The sequence below is a fragment of the Chiloscyllium plagiosum genome, unplaced genomic scaffold, assembly GCF_037043375.1.
Source record: "Chiloscyllium plagiosum isolate Xiang-an unplaced genomic scaffold, Cpla_swu_hap1 HiC_scaffold_33, whole genome shotgun sequence".
In the NCBI taxonomy this organism is placed as follows: Eukaryota; Metazoa; Chordata; class Chondrichthyes; order Orectolobiformes; family Hemiscylliidae; genus Chiloscyllium; species Chiloscyllium plagiosum.
In genome coordinates this window covers 22882370-22903099 of record NW_028270171.1, presented here as the reverse complement: position 1 = coordinate 22903099, position 20730 = coordinate 22882370, and the positions used below count along the sequence as shown (strand labels likewise).

General features: G+C 39.6%; 1 protein-coding gene across 1 annotated transcript in view; it reads right to left on the bottom strand.

The window, feature by feature from the left end:
- LOC122542299 (histone acetyltransferase p300-like) overlaps nt 1-20730 on the bottom strand; it is a 118841-nt gene that overhangs the window by 80941 nt on the left and 17170 nt on the right. Inside the window, exon 2 of the mRNA XM_087978356.1 lies at nt 740-1455. Coding sequence (XP_087834482.1) covers nt 740-1455 — 716 coding nt within the window. The remainder of the gene's footprint in view (nt 1-739; nt 1456-20730) is intronic.

The window sequence follows — 20730 nt, the reverse complement described above, 5'->3', positions numbered from 1 at the left end:
AATAGACAGAATGCAATTGAACCATTTAGCTTTACCTGAACATGTAAACCTAAAAATAATTGCTGACTGTGCTCTTATGACTCCTGATATTTTCTTTTGAAGTTCAGTAGTTCTGAATTTTCTCCTCTCCTGACAAACCAACTGTTGTCAAAAGTCACCCTCTAGTGTCTTAACTAAGCAGCCATCTTTGTTGTGCAAGTCAGAATGACGACGAGTTGCTCTTACGGTTAATATGACCAAGTCAAATCCTGTCAGTCAGACCAAGAGTCATTAAATAGCAATCAAAATAACAAATCTAAGTTGATTTTTCATAACCAAAGTTTGGTGGAGAGTCCTATCATACTTGAAACATCAACTTTGTTTCTCTCCAAAGATCAGAGGTTCTCAAGCACTACTTTTACTTCAAATCTCCAGTGTACACAATGCTTTGTTGCAGGTACTATCCAGCTAAGGTCATTTAATTCAGCTCAAACTGAAGCTAGGATCTTCTGGTCTTTATGGTTTAATTTAACTTTGGGCAATGATTTCATACAGTCTTCAGTTCAGCCAATTTTCAACTTGTAAAAGACAAATGAGAAGCCCAAAAGATGATTGTATACTTGTATAGAATTACAAAGAAGAGTTTAGCTGCTCCATTTATTATTGAAAACTTGAATCCTGTACAATACAATTGAGGCAAACACGTCATATTTCAGTAGTTACCTTGGTAAGACTTAATGTGAAAAATCTTGGTTTTTACCTTGCTCACTGTTCCAGGTTGGGGTCCTTTGAGACCTGCTGGCATCTGAGGTGATCCTTGGGATAATGTATCTGCAAGTAGATTGTTTGTGTTGGACATTCCTGGGCTTGAGTACTGTACATTGGGTCTGCCTCTTCCAGCACCAAGAGAACCATTAATTACTTGCCCCTGCATCATACCCTGTGCATTGCCACTGCTCATCAGGGCTGGATTCATATTGGTATTGATGCTCATCCCAGCTTGGTTGGTTGGGCTGTTTACACCAGGAATCAGACTAGTTGCAGACGTATGAAGCTGATCATGTTTTTGTGGGTTCACAGATTGCGGTGTTGGAGGTCTCTGGTTTGCTCCACTTGCTCCCATTCCCAAGTTAGGAGGCGATGTAAGACCACCTTGAGTGAGGGGGCTCTTTACCATACTACTTAGGCTTCCTATACTGGGACTGTTCTGTTGGCTTTGGCTGCCTACTGACTGCACTGGACTATCCATGGAGCGTGATGAGGCACCACCAGAACTGACTGCTCCATGTCCCATATTGATACTGGAACCACTGCCCCTTAGAAGCTCTGACAATTGTTTATGCTTTGAGGCAGCATCCTGCACCATTCCAACACCAGTAAGCTGAGCCAGATCACCACCATTGGTCAGTCCTAATGGATCTGAACGAATCAGTTCATCTGGCAAGTCATTCTCAAGATCAAATAGGGATCCAAAATCTGAAAAGAGAAAAAAAACACAAATTACAAATCATTTCATACTCAGGATGCCTGCTTTTACAAGCGTGATCATTTCCCACAAACATGGAAAATCCTGGCCATGTGCTGTCTGAGATGAGAAGAAATGGTTGGTGGGTTATCATGCACTGATCCTACACTGTTAATAAAAAGGCATTGTTGCAGTAAGGAGGTTTGGAGCCATTAACTAGTGTAATTGCCACAAACTGTTTTTTGCCTTCCCCATCTTTTATCTACTATGCATTTATCCAAGCACTGCAGGTCCTGTGGTCTTCACTGCACACTGACAATTCATAGGAAAAATTAAACTGCATACTTCAAATATGTAACAGTATACATTAGTGCTTTAATGCTGAACACCAATGAGCCAATTAACTATACTTTGTTAACAAGTGACAATAACTCAAACACGCTTTTTTTCAATGTTCTAAATTTTTATAGCATGTCTTGAAACAGAATAATGGTTAAAAAATTCACAATAGGTTAAAAATTCACCAAATTATTTTGTAGTAGTTTGAATCTCCATCTCAGTTCTGTACATTCCTCCCCCCTTAATCTTTCCATGCCTTACAATTTCTAGAAATGAAAACAGCCTTCCCACACCTAAGTTTGAACATAATACTATCAATTTCCACGCACCCATTCCAAGGATTTGACTGATTATTTTTACTAGCAAGCATGCTTGGATTAGAAATTTTCAAATGTTCTTAGTAACAGATTGAGCCTAGGTCCAATCATTCCCTCACACATTGATATGTCAATGCAGAGTGTAATCGAACATTTTTGGAAATTGTTATTTAGGACGCGTTCCCATTTCAGCAGCAAATTACAAATTCATTATGCATAATTCACAGTATTAATGAAGTTTATTGTGAGATACTAAGTATCTGGCAGTACATTATGCTCAGCTTCAGGCGTTGGAAACTTGCAGTACATGGGCTCTCATCATATAATCCAAAACTCATAGCACAACAAAGTGCTATGCGGCTCTTCATGTTATGCGAACAGTTTGCTGGAATATTTCAAAACTAATTGTACTCTGATGGCCACCCAGAACCCAGGCGTCTTCACCTGGTTCAAATATCGATTAAATTTTCTCTTATAACATGCAAAGTTCTCAAGCTCTACCGTTCCCTGTAGCACAGCCTTGCAACTTCAGAGAGACTTGGTCTCTATCCTTGCTTCTCTTCATGAGTGTTTCAAATTTGAGTCTTCATCATCACAACTTCCTGACCAGAACAGCCCTTTTTTTAAATACAATCAATTTTTTCTTAGAATTCTCAGCTTCAGTGGAAAGAGATCCAAATCCTCTCTCCATATGATTTCCAATCTCTAGCATCATTGAAGTGAAGCCAAGACATAAGCATGGTTCACAATATTCTACCTGCTGCCTCACTGGTGTCTGGTACTATCTTAATTGCTGTATTATCTTACTTGCATCTACTCCTCCATTTATGAAACCCGACATTACTTTTTCTGCATTTCTCCACCTCTCCACACCCATCATCTTTCTAGAGTCCATACTTTGTTCCATTCTTCAATATTCCTCTCAAAATGTATTACCTCTGTTAAACAAAGAAACAAAGTCTCCTTGAAAATTTTCCAGTCTTTCCTACATTAATCAAAAGCCCTATGTTTTTAAAATTTTAAGAAAGTACCTTTTCAGATAATTTTGAAATTTGCATTTCCCATCATCGAACATAGACCACTTAGGAGAAGGCCCTACAGCCCACCATATCTTCAATGACCATGATGTCATTCTAAATTAATCCAATTTGAATGCACATGGTGCACATTCCTCTATCCCCCACCTGTTCACATGACTGTGTACATTCATCTTAAACATTGGTATTGTATCAGATTCTACCATCTGATACATGTAATCCATTCCAAGCATATACCACCCTCTAAACAGAACCATCTGGCCTTGCACATCTTAAATTTTCCCCTCGCACCATAAATCTACTTCCCCTAGTGTGTGACATTTATACCGTGCGAAAAAGACTCACTTATCCATGCCTCTCGATTTTATATAATTCTATCAGGTCATCCCTCAGCTTCTGACATTGTATCAAAAACAATCCTAATTTGCCCAAATAATATCTGAAGGAACTGCGAATGTTGTAAGTCAGAAACAAAATAGAAATTGCTGAAAAGGCTCAGCATTTAGACCCCAGTCCTGAGGAAGGATCATTCGACCTGAAACATTAACTCATTTCTCTGCACAAATGCTGCCAGACCCGCTGAGCTTTTCCTAAGCTGTTCAATTTCTCTTCATAGCTAATACAGACCAATCAAGGCAACATCCTGATAAATCTCTTTTGCATATCCTTCCTATAGTGTGGTGACCAGAAATGTTACTCCATGTATATTCAAGCTAAAATTTTATGCAGCTGCAACATGACTTGCCAATTTTTAGACTCCGTGCCCCAACCAATGTAGGCAAGCATGCCTTAAGTTTTCTCTACACTTATTCACTTATGTTTCAGGGAGCTGTGGATATGTACCTAAGATCCTTTTGTATAATCAATGCTAAGAGTCCTGCCTTTTACTGTATACTTCTCTCTTGCATGCGACTTCTCAAAATGCACTCACGCGTGTCCAGATTAAACTCCCAATTATCATTTCTCCACCGACTTTTCCAATTGATCTATTGCCTGCTGTATCCTTTGATAGCCTTCCTTACAATCCACAACCAACAATTTTCTTGTCGCCTGCAAATTTATCAGACCATGTACATTTTCATTCAAACCATTTATATTAAAAACAGAGATCCAAGCACTGATCACAGGCCTCCAGTCAGAAAAGTACACCTCCACAATAACCCTTTGTCTTCTATCATCAAGCCAATTTTGAATGCAATTTATCAACACACCAATGATTCCATGCAACTTAATATTCTTGACCAATCTACCATGAGGGAACATGTCAAATGCTTTTTACAACATCCATGCAGACTACATCCATTACCTTACCCTCAATCATTTTCATCATTTTTTTCTAAAAACCGAACTGAATTTGTGTGGGGTGGCCTTGTGTCACAATGCTATGCTTTTCCAAATGTGTACAAACCCTCTCTAAGAATTTTTCCCATAATTTCCCGATCACTGATGCAAGGCTCATTGTTATTTGATTTCCTGGATTATCTCTGCTGTGCTTCTTGAAAAAACATGTAACAACACTAGCTATTCTCCAGTTTTCTGGGACCTTGCCTGTTGCTAGTATACAAAAGATCTCTCTCAAGTTCGTGCAATTTCCTCCCTGGGCTCTCTCATTATCATGGGACAGAACCCATCATACCCCAGAGATTTATCTGCCTTAAATGCTTTAAGACACCCAGCATCACCAACCTTCTTAATATCATGATGCCTTAGAATATCAACATATTCCTCTCTAACCTTATCAACCATGTGCTACTCCTTGGTGGATTCTGATGTGAAGTACTCCTTAAGAACCTCACTCACTTCCTCTGGCTCAACAAAAATTCTCTCCTTTATTCTTAAGTGAATCTAACCTTTCCCAAGCAACCCTCTTTTGCTCGGTGTATGCCTAAAATGCCTTATAATTCTCCTTAATCCTACTTGGCAAGGATATTTAATGGCTCCTGTTGGCCTTCCTAATTCCTTAAGTACTTTCTTGCTTCCTTTATATTCCTCAAGCACCTTTTCTGATTTCAGTTTCCTTCACCATACACATACAAAGTTTTCATTAACCGGCACCTATTGGACTAGCAGTGAACCAGATGATCAAGTAGCCTAATTGAACAGGAGGCCGATATAATCAATGTAAAAGCACACTAAGTAACAGGAACATAATGGAGGGGGTATACGTGCCACTGATATACCTTATTTAAGTGATTTATGCTGTAAATAATTATGCAATTTTGCCTTAAATAAAACTTACCTGCAGAGAGTCTTTTTACTCACATCTAAACTGATGACCCAAACACTGAAGTTTGCAATTGTGTAGTAAACTTTTGATATTTCAGGTATATAAATTTTGCCCTTTTATCAAGAATGCCAACGCATAACGTGCTGGTTAAAAAACAAGATTTGCAGCACTCCCTTTTCCTTGCCAGAATCTTGTCACCTTTATCTTTCATCCTCACAGAACCCTGAGTTCTGATCAACTGGTCTTTAAAATACTCCCACGTCAGATGTGGATTTATACTCAAACAATTTAGCACTTTCACCAAAGGACCAGCTGTACCCTTATCCATAATTATCTTAAATAAACCTATGGAATTATGATCACTGTTTCCAAAATGCCACCCCTCTAATTCTACTTTGAGTTATTCAGCTAACATTTCATCCATGTTACTACATTTCCTCTTTTACACATATTTGAAGTTTTGAACAACCAGTTTGCATTCTATTGGATACCTTTTAAAATCTACAAACTGTACACATCTACTGAACTCTATTTATTCATTTTTTTCTCAAAATAAAACAATTAAGTGTGGCAAAGTTTGCACTGCTTTAACAACATTGTCTTTCGACAGCCCTGCATTTGGGCTTTCTGGCTGAGAGGACACTACCACTGCACAAGACTCCGTATTTCATCATTCTCTCCCCGAGGAAAAAAGGTGTCAAATTGTCAACTCTCCAGTTCTACAATTCAATTAGTCTTACAGGAAGTTTGTAGAATCACACCAGAACTTCTAATATAATTTTTGATATCTTTCAACAGTCTTTGTTAGTTACCAGCCTTCTTTTCTTAAAAAACTTGATTTCTGAATTTATATTTAATAATTGTTCTGTATTTGTGTCTAGCAGCCTTGCACTCTTACTTCCACATTAAAAAAATTCAAGAAATGAGGCATCAATGGCAAGGTCAGCATTTGTTGCCCACATCCCACTTCCCTACAGAAACTCCATTATTCAACCATTCCAGTCCATCTAGTGCAGATCCACCAAAAATGTAGCTAGGAAGGGAAATCCACAATCTTGATCCACGGCCAGTGAGAAGGAACAGGAATGTAATTCTAAGGATGGTGCACAATCTGGAGGGAAATCTAACTGGTACCTTGTAGAATGTGAAATCATTGCGAAGTTAGGAGCTAAGTTTCTATTTCAGAATTCCCAGTTTTTCACCTCCTCTTGCAGTCACAGTATCTTCACGGTCAAGTTTAGTTTCTGGACAATGATACTTCCTAGGACGTTTTGGAGTCATGGGTGATGGCTGGACTACCTGACACTTGCATGGGATGAATGTCACTATCTGCTTATTATCCAAAGCCTGAATGTTATCGAGATCTTGCTACTTCAGTAATGCAGAATAAAAAAAGATATTTTATTAATATTGCTACCATACTAGACATTACCCTTCATTGAGAATGGTCTCACTCTCATTATTCTTTTGCATCTCCTAAGCTCAGAAAAGCCCTTAAAAGCATCTGCCATGCACTATTTATTTTACATCAGCCAACCACATGCATGTGTGTTTGAATGAACAAGTGACAGTAAGAGAATTTAAGACAACAGGAGGGAAATCAACAACAGGAATGGATCAGATCCTCTCACTATAGTATCATTCTATCAGCTACGTTAATATAAAATCTAATTCAGTTAGATTTTACAAACAAGCTTCACTCCCCACTGGTTAAGGAAGCTGGTATGCTTTTTAATAAAAAGCGATACACTAAACTGCACCAAAGTTGCTCTGTAAAGTGCCTTAAACTTGTATTACTTAAAACTAATTTAATTACTTACAGCTTTTAATACTGCATGGAACTTTATAATGCTCACAAAACAATACTTCAGTGCAAATTAATTCCAAGAGAAATTCTAATACATTCAGTTTTACAAAGCCAAGGGCACAACACAAACTTGCATTTTGCAACTCTAGAACATTATACAAAACAGAATATTAATTACGGCAGTCAATTAGGAGAGTAGCAGTTGCATAGGTACACCACCAGACTTCCAAATCTTTCTCAGTATCCTGACTTAGAAATATATCACTCTTCCTTTATCACTAATCAGTCAAAATGTCTTAGCTAATAGCACCATGAGAATATCTTCATCACATGACTACTGTGGTTCAAGCTGGAAGCTCACCATCACCCGCTACATGACAATTAGGAATGGAAATACATGCTGGCCTTCCCAGTATCACACACAGCCAATGGACGAATACATTAAAAATAATTTCCAAAGATAGATCAAAATACAAATACCTTTCAAACAATATTTTTTCCATTAGGATACATTAGAATGTTCAACCAATTTTTCTGACAAAGGGGTCATTTACAGACTGTACTGCACAGTCTTACAGTTCAGTGCAGAAGAAATAGTTCATCAAGATATGATTTCATGCTTAATGGAATTATATGAAATCTCTTGGAATTCCACAGAACTGCAGATTTTCTATGAATTCCAGCCTCTCAGATTTAGTTCTCCTTCCCACCTTTAAGGGATATTCTTCCTATCAAAACTCAAAAGCTCAAACTACAATAAAAAAACAACAGATTTTGAGTACAGAAACAATTGATGAAAGTAAATGTTATGAGTAAGGCCATAAAAGGAACAAAGCACTGGTTTCATTTCCAGGGAAATAGGACTTAGAAGCAAGAAGCTACCCAAGCTTGTGTAGAACCTTGGCCAGACCATGCTGAAAACTGTCAAGATTACAGTGGTGCTGGAAAAGCACAGCAGGTCAGGAACATCCAAGGAGCAGGAAGATGGACATTTCGGGCAAAAGCCCTTCATCAGGAATTCCTAATCTAATCTTGACTCTAATCTCCAGCATCTGCAGTACTCACTGCCGCCATGTTGAAAACTGAACAGTTCTGGTCACCATATTATAAAATTATGACACTGACAGGGTAGCAAGCAAAAAGCTTTGTAAAAGGATAATACAAGATCTAAGAGATTACTAACTGTCAGGAAAAGATGAAGGAGACATGGTTTTATTCTCTCAAAAATAAAGGATGTATGGAAAATGAAAGATGTGAAGGAGATTAAAACTTGGGGTCATAAACATAACAGTCAACTAAGAAATCCAATGGAGAATTCAGCACAAATCTCTGAAGAGAATTCCAAGGGTGGAAGAAGTTACGGTAACAGTATTAATGAATTTCAAAATGAGAGATAGGTGCAGACACAAGCCACATAGGACAGTGGCCTTGCTCCCAGTCGATAAGTTTGCGACTGAACTTCGATATCAACTCCGTTTCCTCATACAGTCATTTCTTCCATAACGTGATAGTCGCACTCCTGTGAGATCCTGCAATATACAAACTTGCGCAATACAAACAACACTTAGTGTTGGCAATCTAATCATGTTATAGCCAACATGTTTTACAAGTTTGCATTTTAGAAACAGCGTTCCCTATTCACCAATCGTATTACAGCTAATTGGCATTAATGAAATACGTGTTATAGCGGAACTGACTGTACTGCCCCAATGTCCCTTGGATCCCATAGTGCCCAAAAATCTGTGGGTTGGCCTTAAAGATGGGCGACACAGTGGTTCGCACTGCTGGCTCACAGGGCCAGAGACCTGGGTTCAATTCCAACCTCAGGCGACTGTCTATGCAAACTCCACACATTCTCCCCATGTCTGCGTGGGTTTCCTCTTGGTGCTCCGGTTTTCTCCTGCAGACCAAAGATGTGCAGATTAGGTGAATTGGCCATGCTAAATTGCCCATAGTGTTAGGTGAAGGGGTAAATGTAGGGGAATGGGTCTGGGTGGGTTGCTCTTCGGAGGGTCGGTGTGGACCTGTTGAGCCACACTAAGTAGTCTAATCTAATCTAAATCAACTGAACAACTGAGTAGCTACATCGCTCTGGGTAGAGAATTTCAAATTATGCACAAACTTTTGAATGAAGGAATGTTAAACTGCTGACATCCTGTCCTGTGGCTGTAGACATCTACTTCTAGATCTCTCCATTATCTACACCATCGAGACTACTTAAATTTATATTTTTCAATAAGATCACCTCTCATATTAATCTTCATAGAACAGAAGTCTAGCCAACTCAATATTCTTCAGAGAGCCTCCTCTTCCCAGGAATCAATCTAACTTCTATCATGCCTCAAGAAGATATCCCTACTTATGCAACGAGACTTAAAACTGCATATAATATTCCAATTCTAGTAAGATTACTTTAGTTATAATCCAACCCCTTTGCACTAAATGTATTCATGACATCTGCTTTCCTAACTGAATCTACTTATTATCTCTGTGATCCACGTGCAAATTCCTTGAATCGAAGTGCGTGGTGCTGGGAAAGCAGCTGGTCAGGCAGCATCCAAGCAGCAGGAGAATTGACTTTTTAGGGATAACATCGATTCTCCTGCTCCTCGGATGCTGCCTGACCGGCTATGCTCTTCCATCACCACACTCTTCGACTCTGATCTCCAGCATCTGCAGTCCTCACTTTCTCCTAATAAATCCCCTAAATCCCAAACTTCATTGGTCTCTTGTCTTTAGTAAAAAGGGAAATCTAGATAAACAAATCAGGAAATAAAGGACGAGAAAATTATGATGGCCCAGATCTTATAATTTTGAGATATGACTTGGAGGAACTGATGTTGAACTGGGGTGAACAAAGTTTAAAAAAAAAATCACACCACACCAGATTATATTCCAACAGGTTTACTTGGAAGCACTAGCTTTCGGAGTGCTGTTCCTTCGTCAGGTGGTTGTGGAGTATAAGATCACGATCACAGAATTTATAACTAAAGGAGTCTAACATCATGGAGTTGTGATGCATTAAACAATTTTGGATTAAATCTTTCATCTTTTAAGATTGAATATGCTGATTTCTGTTCTTTGGTATGTAAATCCCAGAACTTTTTAAAAATTACATTCTCAAACATCTCACACCTCAGCACCTCACTGTATTGCAAACTCATGGATAACCTCACAATGCTACACTTCTCTAGCTTCCACCCAAAACATATTAAACAGCCATCTCCTACAGATAAGTCCTCCGCATACAGAGGATCTGTTCGGATAAGGAGGAATGTGACGGACACTTGAAAGTGCTCAACGATGCCCTCATAAGAGCAGAGAACAATGTTCTACTCATCGATTGCCAGTTCCGACGTACTACAGCAAGTAACCGTAATGACCTCCTCAGGAGACAGACAAGGGGTGCAACAGATAGGGTACCCTTCCATGTCCAGTACTTTCTGGGAGCCAAATGACTACGCCATGGTCTTTGCAGTCTTCAACACATTATCAATGAGGATGAGCACCTTGCCAAGACCTTCCCTATGCCTCCACTTCTCGCCTTTAAACAACCATCAAACCTTAAACAGATCATTGTGCGCAAACTTCCTGACCTTCAGGACTACAACTCCATACAACCCTGTTGCAGCAGCTGCTGCAAGATATGAGAAAATATCGACAGTGATAACACCATTACATGTACGCGGCAGGTACTGCCATTCAGCCAACATGGTATATCTCATATGCTGCATGCAAGGATGGCCTGAGGCATGGTACATTGGCGAGACCAAGCAGACACTACGACAAAGGATGAATGGACACCGCGCAACAATCACTAGGCAGGACTGCTCCCTCCCAGTCGGGGAACATTTCAGCGGTCCAGGACATTCTGCCTCGGACCTTCGGATGACCATCCTCCAATACAGGCTTCAGGACAAGCAACACCGCAGACTGGCTGAGCAGAAGCTGATAGCAAAGTACCCATGGGAATGGTCTCAACTGGGACACTGGTTCATGTCACACAACAGGTGATCCCACACACACACATTCACCCATGCAGACCCCCTCTCTCTCTCTCATATGCACACACAGACACCGCCGGTACTCTCACCCAGACATGCACTCTCTCAGACACATATCCGATCACACTCACATATACACACACACTCGCTCTGTCACTCCTACATGCACACACAAAAGTTTATGGGGTGAATCTGTTTTTGCAGAATTGCATTTTATTTTACTCAAAAACTGCATGAATCCATGTAAAACAAACAATGCAGAGGGCTTGTCAGTCTGACTAAACATTGGGACACAGACAGACTACACACCTATTGTTAGAAAAGCTGAACTATCTTGAGAATGTAATTTAAAACAAGTTTTGGGATTTACGTATCAAAGAACAGAAACCAACATATCCAATTTTTAAAAATGAAAGATTTAATCTAAAATTGTTTAATGTATCACATATCTTTGACACTGGACTCCTCTGGCTATAAATTTTGTGATCATGATCTCATATTTCAGAACCACCTGATGAAGGAGTGACGCGCCGAATGCTACTGATTCCAAACAAACCTATTGGACTATAATCTGGTTTTGTGTGTTTTTAATTTGAGATAGTCTTTCAGCGATATAGCCTGAACATGCAATATGGGACATTCAGAAGTCCCAACGCGCCAACTTCCCAAAAATTGTCTGAGAATCTTAAACATCAATGTGCAACTCCCCTGCGCTTGGAAGCCTCCAAAAAAGTTTACAATTCTGTATCTTAGTCTTAAATTTCGGATGGATCTGACTCAATATCTGAAGTACTAGCTGGGAGAAATTTCAGGGATTCAAACTTGCTCTAGTTCCTGAGTAATTGTGAAATTGAATTCCTCCCCAAAACAAACACCCTAATATGCCCCAATATCAACCTCCCACACCTGAAATGAGTCCGACCAATGAAGCTCTTCTTTCCCAATATAAATGAAGCCCACCTCCAAACAACCTTATCCAGCCACCTTTCGCCTTACTCTCAACCACTTATCAACTCTCCAGAGAGAGGGGTGGTGGCAAATTGCCTTCTTGAGCTGCTGCAGTCCTTGGGGTATAGAACACCCACAGTGTTATTAAAAAGGGAGTTCCAGGATTTTGACCCAGCGACAATGAAGGAACGATGGTATAGTTCCAAGTCAATTGTGTGGCTTGGAGGGGAACTTGCAGATGGCGGTGTTCCCATGCATCTGCTGCCCTTGTCCTTCTGGGTGGTAGAGGTTGTAGGTTGAAATAATAATACCACCAATAGGAAACAGGAGAAAATCATCATGGTAAATACTAGTTTCAGATACATTGTATTTAGATAATATAAAAAGGGACAAGCCAAACATGGAATTTTTTTAAAAAAATAGTTTGCTTGTTCACAGCTGTAAGCAAAGATTAAGCAATGCAGGAACTTGTATACATTTTGATTTTTTTTAAATAATTCTGCTTTTGGGGTCAAATCCAATGACTACCAGGAACATTAAATCTAGAACATTACAGTTCTAGTATGTAAAAGTTCAGTTTTATGCACTTTCCACATTGGCGAACTGCTGTGCTCTTCCAGCACCACTAATCTAAAATCTGGTTTCCAGCATCAGCAGTCATTGTTTTTACCAAGTGGAAGTAGGTCAACCAGGATCAAAGTTTTCTATTTCAAATATTTTATTGCTCAATAATCAATTAGTTTATTTTGGAGCTTGCAGTGGATGTTTTGTAACCGCTACTTCAACATTGAAAAAGTCTAAAGCAAAAAATTGATTTAAAAAGACAAAAATAATTGAGCCACTAAGTATTAACGCAATTAACATTTTACATTAAAATAGACATTAATTTTTTTTAAAACGACACTGATATATATCAGGCTTCTGTACCAATGCTCTTTTTCTTAAGTAAGATTTTAAGTAGTCACTTCCTGCATTACATCGGTTGCACATAAGATCCAAAAGACAGATTAAAAATTCGAAGTAATTTTAGGACAACATGCATGACACCCAATCATGCACACAAACTGCAATGACTCAGAATACATTTACTTAGAAAAATGAGCATTTACCATTAGCATACAATACTCAAGGTTTAATTAATAGGGGTACTGAGACCAAGAGCAGGAATGACATGATGAACTTATATAGTCCATCTAAGAAGAAAGTGAGGACTGCAGATGCTGGAGATCAGAGCTGAAAAATGTGTTGCTGGAAAAGCACAGCAGGTCAGGCAGCATCCAAGGAGCAGGAGAATCGACGTTTCGGGCATAAGCCCAAAACGTCGATTCTCCTGCTCCTTGGATGCTACCCGACCTGCTGCGCTTTGGACGCCACACTACAGGAAGGATGCAAATGCACTGGAGAACATGCAAAATGACTTTTTTTTAAAACAAGAAGTTCCAGCAATAAGACACCAGCTATAAGGAAAGACTGGAGAAGTTGAAACTATTATCTTTGGAGAAAAGACTAACAGGAGATTTAGTAGAAGCTTTCAAAATCATGAGTGATCTCGACAGAGTAAATAGGGAGGATCTCTAAATGGAAGGAGAACCAGGGGACAAAGTTTTAAAGTATTTTGCAAAAGAAAAAAGGAGAGGTGAGAAAAAAAAACTTTTCACGCACTGTCTCGAATGCACTAATTGGAAGCATGGGGGGGGGGGGGGGGGGGGGATTCAAACAGACATTGGATGGATCTTCAAATAGAAAGAACATGCAGGGTTTCAGGGGAAATTAAGATTGGCGGCAAGTTAAAATACTGAGAGAGCTGGTACAGACACTTTAGGTCGAATGGACTCCTTCTGTACCGTAACAATTCAGAGATGCTGAAAAGTGTTTGTGTAAAGAATTTTCAGAAACTGAACGTCCAGCTCTGTAAGTTATAAAACATACTCACATTTGTATGATTTGTTCTCAGAATGTGACGTCACTGACAATGAAAGTATTAAATGGCCATCCCCGATTGCTTGAAAAAAATTTTGCTTCAGTTTATTTTGCAAGGCTACTTTAGAGGGCTATGAATCACAACTGCTGCAGGCTTGGAAACACACATCTAGGACAGACTGAGTACAGATGGCAGACTTTGTTCCCAAAAGGATATCAATAAACCAGTTGATGTCTAAAGAACAATCTGATAATGTTGAAGTTACTTTTGCTGCTAATATCCTCTGGATTATTCCTCCAGACTTCTACTTACAAGTCCATCAACACTGCAATAACATTAACTGCTTATATTCCAGGCAAGTAAAACAAATTTGCTAATAAAAAAAGTACCCTCTATACTTGTGTATAATCATGTATGTCATTTGCTGCAACTGGCCTGTGCCATCTTTATTCTCTACACCAGACTCCTCCCACATCACTTCACCCATTAACACCACAACCTAAAACAAAATATGCAAGACACGAATTTTGTTTTACTACACTACCAATTATATGGAAACATACTGAAATAGGTAACCAAGCACTACTTTGCAGCAAAACTATCCCTACAAAAGCAAATCCTGTGAGAACGGTTAAGTACTCTCCATAGCAATTCAATTAGAAACATGGTCTTGTAACAAATACAACTCATGTTAGCAAGAAGGGCAGAAATCTTTGAAGCAGAACTGGAGTAGACTATTCAACCCATCAGATTTGTCCTGTGATTCTAAATCATGGTTAATCATCTTTTCAACACCACTTGTCCTCACTATCTTTGTATTGCCAAATATCACTAGTCTCCAGAAGCCCCTAAATCAAACATGCTTAATAATGGTGCTTCCACACCCCTCTAGCACAGATTTGAAAGAATCCCTGATCTAAATGAAGAGATTTCTCATCGCAGTCCTTTATCCAAAAACTATGCCCCATAATTAAAGAGTCACCAACCTGGAGAAACATCCGATCTATAGGTACCCTGTCATGCGCGTTGAAATTTACAAGTTTCTTACAAGATCATACCTCATTCTTTGCAACCCTTGAGAATACAGACCTGGTTTCTTCAATCTCTCCTCAAGACAATCGCACCATCTCAAGGATCACAGTCCCTTTACAGTAAGCATATCCTTCCTTAGGTGAAGAGACCAAAACTGTGCACAATATTCCAGGTGAGTTCTCACCAAGCTCTATACAATGACAAGACATTTACCCCTAGTACTCTAAAGCCCCTGAACATGAATGCCAACATACTATTTGCCTTCCTAATTGCTTGCTGTATCTGCATAATAGCATTTGGTGACTCATGGACAAGGAGACCCAGATCACTTTGAAAACCAATACTTCCCAGCCCCTCGCTCCATTTAAGAAATGTTCTGCCTCTTTTTTTTCTGCAAAAGGGAATAATGCCTCACTTATTGTATCTCATCTATTTTCTAGCCCATTCACTTTCCTTGTCCAAGTCATCTTGAAATCTCCTTGCATCCTTCTCACAGCTCAACAAACATTAAAAAGTTAGGTGAATAAAACAATTCAAGATCAATTTTGATCTGTTTTTAAATTTTCAGCTTTACAATGCAAAGCCATACAGCAGCTTCTAATAGTTCCAAGCAACACAATTCATGCTTGCTAGGTCATCTAAATCTTAAGAACACTGAGGGTCAACCTAAGCATATTCAGAGTGCACAGTATGTCTCTTTCAAATTATACCCAAGCCTAATACCACTGTAATTCAAAATATTCTCTCCAACTGCTGGCCAGGTTTGCAAGATCAAAATGTACATTTACTACCAGATTATTTTCTGGAGTTAAATGGACACACCATGAAAATATCAAACACATTCTTGATTGAAATCCAGATGGTTGACCTGTTATAGCCATACAAGCTAAGTCTAATTAGAAGAGATTTCCCTGACACTTGGATAGTAGTAAGACGCTGTGCGAGAAAGAGGACTATTTTGGCCACTTCACAAATGAAAACAAATACCAATATGTATAATTTGGAAAATAAGAAGTTGCTAAAACATTAGCTAAAATTGGAGGTGTAGTGGACAGTGAAGAGGGTTACCTCAGATTACTACAGGATCTTGACCACATGGGACAATGGGCTGAGAAGTGGCAGATAGAGTTTAATTCAGATAAATGCAAGGTGCTGTATTTTGGGAAAGCAAATCTTAGCAGGACTTATACACTTAATGGTAAGGTCCTAGGGAGTGTTGCTGAACAAAGAGACCTTGGAGTGCAGGTTCATAGCTCCTTGAAAGTGGAGTCGCAGGTAGATACGATAGTGAAGAAGGCGTTTGGTATGCATTCCTTTATTGGTCAGAGTATTGAGTACAGGAGTTGGGAGGCCATGTTGCGGCTGTACAGGACATTGGTTAGGCTACTTTTGGAATATTGCGTGCAATTCTTGTCTCCTTCCTATCGGAAAGATGTTGTGAAACTTGAAAGGGTTCAGAAAAGATTTACAAGGATGCTGCCAGGGTTGGAGGATGTGAGCTATTGGGAGAGGCTGAATAAGCTAGGGCTGTTTTCCCTAGAGTGTTGGAGGCCGATTGGTGATTTTATAGAGATTTATAAAATCATGAGGGGCATGGATAGGGTAAATAGGCAAAGCCTTTTCCCTGGGATGGGGGAGTCCAGAACTAGAGGGCATAGGAACAGGGTGAGAGGGGAAGATATAAAAGGGGCAACAATTTCACGCAGAGGATGGTACAGGTATGGAATGAGTTCCCAGAATAAATAGTGGAGGCTGGTACAATTGCAACATTTAAGAAGCATTGGATGGGTATATGAATAGGAAGGGTCTGGAGGGATATGGGCCGGGTGCTGGCAAGTGGGACTAGATTGGGTTGGATTATCTGGTCTGCATGGACGGGTTGGACCAAAGAGTCTGTTTCCATGCTGTACATCTCTATGACTCTAGTGGATTACAAAAACAAAGCTATTGCTGTTAAGCATTTGCAATTACAAAAACAAAGTCAAAGTCTCCATAGTCTTTACCAGACTATTAAAGAAAGGCAATTGGTTGAGGTTTAACCTGAGAGTCACCACGCCTCAGGCAAGCGGAGGTGGAAAAGGAGAGTCCTTTATGGTTACCTTAACCAGTGCACGAATTGAACAGTGTTGGCATCACTCGCAAACCCAGCCAACTGAGCGAACCAATCCCCTTAAAAAAATACAAATCAAAGAAAAACATAACATACCTGGCAAATATAACAATACCAGAAGTCCTACACTCTGCCACAAATGCATAGACGAGCAAGTGTATAAGCAAATACTTATTATCCACAAGTGGACAGATGCACGGATTTCTCATGAATAACAAAAGATGTAGTTGCCACTCCACATAACTCCTACAGACTACAAATGACAAGCGATCAAACTGGTTAAGTCACTGACAAACAAAAAAGATAGGGTACATAAATCTATGGGTAATGAGTGGGTCAGTAGCTAATGAGGTCTAAGTGTACTTAAGAGGTTAAGAGGGGTTACAAGATTCCCTCTCAAAGAGCAGCGTTTTGGGAAAAGATGTTAAATGAAGACAAGGAAAAAAAATGCAAGGAATTTTAAAAGATTGGGATTATGAATGATTGAAGGCTGTCACTACTGCAATGATAAAGACAGGTAAAACAAGAGACTGGAGGAGTCACTGGACCCGCGTGAGAGCACGTTTAAAAGGCTGTAAACAAAAGCTCAGGCTTGGGGCCTTTTATTTACCTGCTGGGGTAAAGTGAGTCAGATCTGTGTGGGAGCTTCCCGAGCTGGTCAGCCAAGTTTCCAAAAGGAGTGAGACACCACAGAAAAAGAGAGTTAGTTGTGAAACGTGAAAGGGTTTAGAATAGATTTACAAGGATGTTGTTAGGGTTGGAGGATGTGAGCTATTGGGAGAGGCTGAATAAGCTAGGGCTGTTTTCCCTGGAGTGTTGGAGGCCGATTGGTGATTTTATAGAGATTTATAAAATCATGAGGGGCATGGATAGGATAAATAGTCAAAGTCTTTTCCCTGGGGTGGGGGAGTGCAGAACAAGAGGGAATAGATTTAGAGTGAAGAGGCAAAGATACAAGAGACACCAAAGGGGCAACCTTTTCATACAGACGGTGGTCAGTGTATGGAATGAGCTGCCAGAGGAAGTGGTAGAGGCTAGAACAATTGCAACATTTAAAAAGCATCTGGATGGGTATATGAATAGGAAGGTTTTGGAGGGAAATGGGTCAGGTGCTGGCAGGTGGGACTAGATTGGGTTGGGATATCTGGTGAGCATGGACTGAAGGGTCTGTTTCTCTGCTGTTCATCTCTATGACTCTATAACTGATTATTGTGCAGCTGCATGTTTTGGCCCCAGTAAATCTGAAAAAAACAAGTTTCTAAACATGCACAGGGAATGAAAGGTTTTATAGATACAGGAGAGAGGCCTGATATCTCAGTAAAAGCAAAGAATTTATTTTAAATCTAGATTAAATTTATATTAAACAGTAGTGTTAATAGTTAATTATAATTAATATTTTCCTACTTGGTTATGTGTTTTGGTCAAGAGTAACTTAAGGTTTAGCAGGGTATCTCAATGCCATGTGTTGCACAGTTTCCAATCTGTGGGAATTTTTCAATGCTCCTGGCAACCAAAAAGTGCCACCAGCTCTGGATGTTCAGTGCAATGCTAGAGGCATTGCAGAGATCTACAAGGTTGAGAATTACATCAATAGCGTGTTTTTACGAGTGTCACCCAGCAGCTTAAGGAAACACAGGAAAGCAAGAAATGGATGACCGTCAGTCAAACGAGGGAAGGCAGGCAAATAAACTCCAGAAAGCATCTCACTCCAGAATAGTTATGTGTTGGAAAACGGTGGGTGGTAACAGCTTCTCTGGGGAGTGCCGCCAGAAATCAGCTGTACTAGGTGGGAGAAGAGACAAAGGAAGAACAACAGTGGTAGGAGACTCAATTGTAAGAGGTACAGACAGGCTTTTCTACAGCTGCAAGTGTGACTCCAAGATGGAGTGTTGCCTCCCTGGAGCCAGTGTCAAGGATCAGAAATTCAGAAAAATGAATAAGGTGGGGTGAAAGTGAGCAATGTTGCACAACTGGAAAAAGATAACATTGTAAACTCAGTTTGAGTCAAATGGTAAGTAGGAGAAGTATGATTTCATGAATTAGTTCAGCATGTAGGAATAGGTAAGGATCAGGATTGAATTAGTGAAAGTTGATTTTTTGACCCAATAACAGGAAGTGAGTGCAGAGGAATTGGGAAATACAAGGTTAGCAACAAAGATGTCAACCTTAGAGACAAGGAAACCTATTAACTCTTCATACTTGGTTGGAGGTGACTATAATCATGGATGGAGAAGGGGTTGATGCAAATGTAAAGCAGTTTTGTATGACAGTAATTTTTGTAGAAGAAATGGGATCAGAGTTGGACTTTCGCCTTGCAGGATGGAGAGTCATATAAAGGCTTCACATCATAACCTGCAACATATGTAGGTAGAATTGCAAGTCTACACCCTTGAGGGAACAAATGAACAATTTGGAGGGAAAAGAACCTGTCAAAGATAAACAAAGAAACCAGTTAAATAGTTCCATTGCTGTGCAGAAGTTGGATTTAGTGGAGAGTCAAGGAATTTTAGAATGTTTGCAGCATTGGAGGTGGCCAATTGCCCATCAAGTGTGCCAGCTTTCTGCAAAGTGATGTAAAAAGGGCCTGTAAAATCACCTTTTCCCATAACCCAGCAATTTAATTGTAAGCACTTATCCAATTCCCACAGAATCTGCCTCACAGCATCCTCTAAAAACCTCAGCTTCTTATAGTTACCTTCACACTGACATTATTTTAAAATATTTTCTGTCCTCTCAGGATCCTGAAATGATGCCCAGAAATGGACATAATTTTCTAGTTTAAGCTCAAACAGCATTTTTTTAAAAAAACAGGTTCACCATACCTTCTTTACTTTTGTGTTCCAACTTTTTATTTATATAGCCCAGAATTCTGCCAAGACTTTTGAACAACCTTCTTAATCTTCAGTGATTTGTAGACATGTGCACATTCTTTGTTCCTATCATATGTATCCTCTTAAACCTTTTACAACCAGGTTTAAGGGTACACTCTTGTGTATAACTCAGGCAAGTGGGGGTGGGGGGGAAAAGAGAGAGAGCACGTGAGAAAGCGAAAGAAAAAGAGAGAGAAAGAGCAAGAGCAAGAGCAAGAGCGAGAGCGAGAGAATGGGAGGTCACTCATTTAGAAACGGTGCCTGCGCTCCCATCAGTCCAGAACTGTTCCGGGCAGCACTTTTAATCACTATAAACAAAAGACATGATCAGTGCTGGACATATGTCTTTGACGGAATGTTTCTGTCGGGACCTCGAGATCTCTGGATTATCCGATTTTTGAATAATTGGTATTCGGATAATTGAGGTTCCTCTGGACTTGGAATTCATGCTGTCACTGTTCCTTTTATTCCATTGGCCTATTTTGCAGCCAAGACCAGCAAGACACATTTTTCAATGCGTTTTGGATATCCACAACACACATACCAACTACATTATTTCAACCATCTTCTCTGATACATCAAAACTCAAATCTTAAATCGATAAATATGATTTTCTTTTCACAAATCGATGTTTATTTCCAAAATTGATTCATATTGCTAGAGCATTTTTAGAG